Consider the following 6000-nt stretch of genomic DNA (forward strand, 5'->3'; position numbering starts at 1 on the left):
GTCCTGCGCAAGTGGAACTTCATCTTCCCATCCAGAATCTCAGCCAACAAATTACTTCTTTAAACATTCAGCAAGTACTAGCAACAATTTTTTTTTATTACAGTGAATAATAGGAATGGGCTACTTCTTATAAGTAACTTTACAGCTTTGGTCAGAACTCTCTTGCCTTGTATCATATTCTTGAGAAAGATTAACAGGTAAGGGCCTCACTCTCATATGTAAAGCATTGCTGTGGTTCCTTATGTAATAAATATTAGGAGGGTTACAGAGCCAGCATCTGGAGACCAGGGTTCAATTCCAGCTTGGTCATTAAACCCACAGGGTGACCTTGGACAAGTCACATGCTCTCAGCCTCAGGGGAAGGCAATGACAAACCTCCTGTGAACAAATCTTGCCAAGAAAATCCCATGATAGGTTCACCTTTAGGTTGCCATAAGTCGGAAATTATTTGAAGGCACACAACATACATGCATACATAGCAGAGGTGTAGCTAACCTTATTGGAATTGCCCCAATAAGAAATTTGCCCCCACAGTTGATTTTTTCTTCAGTCCTCAGCAGTGCAGAGAGTGAAGCAGTGACAGCTGTTCACAGGTAAAACTACTATTTGCTGGGTTCACATTCCCTTGATAACTTTGCCTGCCCTGTTGCTTTGCTTAAACTCTATTTCTAAATGCATAGTTACTGCAATGCTATAAATTTGGGGACAATTGCAGGGGGAGATTTCTTATTGGGGGGGCAATGCTATCATTTTGTCTCCCCTGTAGCTTTGCTAGTTAAAAGCAGAGAGGAGCTACAGTAGTTTTTATTCTGAAATAGCTGGGGTCAGAGAGGGCAAGTATAGACTCTGTGTGACTGTGCTCTAAAAGAAAGTGTGGAAACTTTTGGTCAAAATGCAGGAACCACAATGTCAGCAGGAACAAGATCATGTAACACCTATCCCACATAGTTACAGGGGTTACAGATTTGCTTCCTGGTTCAGTTTTAAGGTGTTTATTTTGATCTTTGAAATCACAAGTATACACCCCTACCTGAGAATAAACTTAACTGAATACAGTGTCCCTTACTTGTGAGTAAATATGCCAAAGATTACACTGTAAATAGTCTTGGAAACCCAGCTATCTGAAGCAGTGTATGGTAACAAATATGGTACCTCAGAGTGTGATGGAGTCTCCTTCTTTGAAGGTTTTTAAACAGAGGCTGGATGGCCATCTGTTGGGGTTGCCTTGATTGTGAGTTCATGCATGGCAGGGGGTTGGACTGGATGGCCCTTGAGGTCTCTTCCAACTCTGTGCCTGGCACAGTGCGGAAAAATGTTTGTCTTTCACATTACATATGAGATGGAATGACCTAAGAGTGATAACCCCAGCCCATATGAGCTTACTGGGTTTTTAAAGTCCTTTAATGTGGTGTCCCTCTAAACAAACTTGTTTGATAAATACCTGAAACAGCCAGGTTATGGTCCACTCTTCCCTGGAGAAATTTGGGAAGCTTGCTCTTTTTGTACTGAATGCTCTTTGAAAATAATTATTATTGAGAAGGGCCTTCTTTGTTAGCTTTCAGTCAGTCTTAGTAAGATTTTAAGATAGCTTTAAGCTATGCTTCTGTATTACAGTTGGCCCTCCACATTTGCGGCTTTGACTTTTGTGGATTTGATTATTATGTTCTCTCTAGGTCCTTCAGTGCAACTCTGCCAGATGTTGACCATAGAGTTGTGCTGAAGAACCTAGGAGTTCCTTGAGAAAATACTTCTCTAAGCATTTGTAGATCCTCCAGCATGATTCTATGATGAGTTTCCGGCAAATGTTGACCATATTGTTGCACTGGAGGTCCTGCAGACTCCTAGAGACACATTCTCTCGGGTAAAAATAATATTTTTTTTATTATTTGCAGTTTACAGAAGTCCTTCACCCCTAAATGGGAAGGGACCACTGTATTTCTGTTATGCTTTTGCTTTGTTTTTATTTTTAACATATTTTTTGTTTTTATTTTTTTCTATTTTATATGCATTTTTAAAGTACTTGTAAGACAGCTATTAATGAGTTAATTTAAAAGGCAGGATGTCACTATATTAATCAGTAGTGTTAGTTTGAAAGGACCAGGGTCTGAAGTGCCAAAGTCTGGTCTGATATGAGGTGCAAGTACTATTGGGCTTGCTTCTCTTCCATTTTATGAGCTTGGAAAAGTTCCTTTTTGACTACAGTTCCTAAAAAAATTAGTCAGCATATTGGCTGGGAGATTCTGGGAGTTGAAATATATAGCCTAAATCCAATTAGTCTTAACTAGAGGAGAACCATTGAATGAATGGAATTTACATAGATACTGACATATCACATTCCCATTGATCCATAGGTCTGTTTTACTTGGGACTAACAAATGGACTTAGCCCTTAAAAAGTAACCTTTCCAAGCTCTGCTGAAGTATGATTAACATATAGTACAATCCTATACATGTCAACTCATAAGAAAATCCCATTTAGTGCATTTTGTTTTACCCCTAAACACGTTGATATAGAATGTCAGTTTTAGTCTGGATCTAGCCCTTTAGTTAACAGTTTTTGAAAGCTTAAGTTATTCAGTCTTTGACCGTTGTTAAATATATAAGAAATTTGTAAGAAATAATGGACACCCAGCACAATATATGCATTTTATAAACAGCATAATGTTTGTTGTGGAATGTGGATTTTCCAACTTTGTTCTGTTTTTCTCTTATGTTTTCTGAGTGGCTTTCCTTTTTCCTGCATTCTCTTCAAGCTCTTTCTTCACTTGATACTCACTCTCTGTTTCTTTTCTGATCTAGATCAAACGGGAGATGGGTGAGAACACGCCGCACCTCTCCGATGAAGAGCTCATGGGGTTGTCAGTGCGGGAGCTTAACCACCATCTGCGAGGGCTGTCCAAGGAGGAGGTGGCACGGTTGAAGCAACGTCGGCGCACATTGAAGAACCGTGGCTACGCAGCCAGCTGCCGGGTCAAGCGAGTGTGTCAAAAGGAAGAGCTGCAAAAGCAGAAGACAGAGTTGGAAAGAGAAGTCGATAAGCTAGCACGTGAGAACGCCGCCATGCGTCTTGAGCTTGACGCCCTGCGTGGCAAGTATGAGGCACTGCAGGGCTTTGCCCGCACCGTCACTGCTCACGGCACTACCGCTAAGGTGGCTACTGCCAGCGTCATTACTATTGTCAAATCTGGCTCCAACCAGGCCACATACTCCTAGTGTCTACAAGCCAAGTCGCGAACTGAGTCCTGTTGCCATGCCTCTGCCCAGCTCTCACCTAGAATGGCTGTAGCTGCACTGGTTCTTCCCCCTTTCTTCTGCTATTGGAAGGAAACAGAATGGGCTTGAAGACAAAATTCCCGAATATTTAACTTCCTCCTCCATCCTTCAGCTTCACTGGAAGAAGGTGGGAAGGTGTTGTCTGAGTTGTGTCATTTTAGCTGTTAATGTTATCTGTTGATTGGAATGCAGTGGCCAGTTACCCCTTTGCCTTTCCCCTCCCCAACCCCTTTCCCTCTTCCATTTTATGTTTGTCAGGGTTTCTTCTCTACTCCTTCTGCACACCTTAAATTAAGTTAATTTAGTGGGATGTACTTGGAGAGGACCCTTGATTGCAAGGGTAATGAAAGGGACATAACTTCTCTATGTTGAAGCAAAAAGGGATGCTAGATTGAAGCCAGCTTCTTGTCAATAGGAGCTGGGGATACAGTAACCAAACAGGAGGTCAGCAAAAGCTAGCTCAGTTTCCTTGGTGGCCCTGCTGTGCCACAGCCTTGTGTGCATCCATGATGCAGCTCTGCCTTCTCTATGCTTTCCCATTAACTGTACACTTCTTAGCTCAGAAATGTTTGCTCTCCACAATCTGGAACTGGAGATGTTTGAACTCTGTGACACTCATGCTCTGCTGTTAGGCTTCCTGTGGATGCTGGACAAGATTGACCTTCAGATTGATCCAGTTTATCTCTTACATTCATACAGACTGGCTGTAACAAGAGCAAACCCCAGCCATACTAAGCTGTTGATAAGTGGCATGCTTAACAACAACAAAATTAGTTGTAACAAGAGGCAATAAAGGGAATTACTGCTGTGTGGTCATAAGAGTGGTAAGAGGAAAGGGTCATTGAGGTGCGTGCCAAAACAAGAAGACAGAGTCTGTTGCTTTCATCCTATCTGATGATGATATAATATAGCACAACACAGTAATTAGAAGAGACAACTGCTGCCCGCAGCAGTGTGTGCACATAATATTCATTTGTGTACACTTTTATTGTTAACAGTGTTCTTAAACCGAGGTTATAAGTTCTTTGGAATGGAATGGAAGCAGCTTTCTAAAGAGGGAGAAGAAGGTGGAGAAAGTTAAGAGGAGAGATAAGGCAGGGTGATGATGGATAAAGCAAGTGATACTGGTGGAGAGGGAATAGGCAACAAGATTGTAACTAAAATATTATGGAAGCCTTTTCAGTTTTAATATGAATTAATTTCTGGGATGGGCAGTAGCTGTGGTAGTCTTTTATGCAGGTTTTGGGTGTTCATGCTGGGTAATGGTGATGAATGTTGGAACTAAGGAAAAAACAGAAAGCAGAATTCATCTAATCAGAAAAACAATCAGTCTAGTGGGAAAGTATCTCTTAATTTGTTCAGATCAGCCAATATGAAGGTGAATTGTTTCTGATGTTTCAAATTATGCTCCATCTGTCATCAAGTGTGAAAATGTGCCTAGAATCTTGGTCCAAGCAGAGATTATAAGGAAAAATAAATAGGGCATCTATACCATGGGAGACTAGCACACATACCTCTTGGATAGTATTAAGAGGTTGGCGAGTGACTGGGTCAGGGATGGCTTGGGTGCAGAATGAGGGAGGATAGATTAGATGGGTCTTGGATACCTTCCACCCTTTCATTCTTATGCTAACATAGGAACCAGTGAGTATTTGTGGGCAGTCACTTCCAGGCATGTGCCACAGTGACTTATTTAAGTGACAAACAATTAACCCTCTAATTTTTTTAGACATATGGTTGGGTTCACCCATCCTGCAGCTTACCATGACAACCACCCCTGTGATGGAATCAGCTTTTAAACCAGTGTTGTCCGTCCGTCCTCCCTCCCCCACCCTTTGATGATTCTTATGGGGGAGGCGTTCCACTCTTTCACATTTCCTCCCGCATCCTTGTTTTTCCTTGTTCTTACCCTGTGACTTATTTATTGCACGAATATAAGTTATTTTCACGTCCTTTATGCCATTCCGCCTTGTGGCACGGCCAGGATGTTGGTACAGAGCCGTACTTTATATTTTATATATGCAAATCACATTTTATCTTCTATAGAGCAAGAAAAAAAGTACTTATTTATTTTCTGACTTACAGTAAGTGTCCTGCAAGACTCCTCTGTATTTTGTAGACTTTACAAATAAAGCCAGATTTTTTTTCCAAAATGGAAAAGCTGAAAACAAGTGGTTTGTCCTTTTCTTTTACTCTTCTGGCCAGTGAGAGGTGCAAGGCTGAAGGTCTATAAGCTGTCTTTAAGGATTATCCAGAAAAGGGGTTAACATGCTTCCTTTCAAATTAATTAATTTTATCCTGTGATCAAATAGTTTCACACTAGTTTCTAAGGTATGTGTATATTTCAGTAGTGAAGAGATGAACTTAACTGCGTACATACAGCAAAGCAGAATGAGTATCAACAATATTTATTAGTTATCTTGGGTTTGCCCACATTTCCTCCAGGTAACCCACTGTGGGGTACACCAGTCTCCCTTTTGCTGTGACATAGGTCTGGCTGAGAGAGTGTGACTGACCCAAGGTCACCTAGTGAATGCGAGTATCGCAACAGTGTGGATGAGAACCTGAATCTCACAAATCCCTGTCTGACACAAACAACTACACCACACTGGCTTTCAAAGAATGATTGCTGCAGAGAGAATGTGGTAAGCAGCAGCTGGTGTTCTGAATTTTTAAAGTAAGCTTTTTAAAAGTGAGAAGTGTTAGACAGTGCAGCATGCAGATGTGT

At 41.3% G+C, this 6000-nt stretch overlaps 1 protein-coding gene across 2 annotated transcripts in view; it reads left to right on the top strand.

The window, feature by feature from the left end:
* The window catches only part of LOC149311917 (transcription factor MafF), a 31854-nt gene extending 26414 nt beyond the window's left edge, over positions 1–5440 (top strand). For both annotated transcript variants that reach the window (XM_089528159.1, XM_089528161.1), the window contains one exon: positions 2799–5440. In XM_089528159.1, coding sequence (XP_089384285.1) covers positions 2799–3212 — 414 coding nt within the window. In that variant the 3' untranslated portion in view covers positions 3213–5440. The remainder of the gene's footprint in view (positions 1–2798) is intronic.
* The last annotated feature ends 560 nt before the right edge of the window (positions 5441–6000 follow it).

The sequence above is a fragment of the Sceloporus occidentalis genome, unplaced genomic scaffold (assembly GCF_023333645.1).
Source record: "Sceloporus occidentalis isolate IW3139 unplaced genomic scaffold, rSceOcc1.0.p SCAF_5, whole genome shotgun sequence".
In the NCBI taxonomy this organism is placed as follows: Eukaryota; Metazoa; Chordata; class Lepidosauria; order Squamata; family Phrynosomatidae; genus Sceloporus; species Sceloporus occidentalis.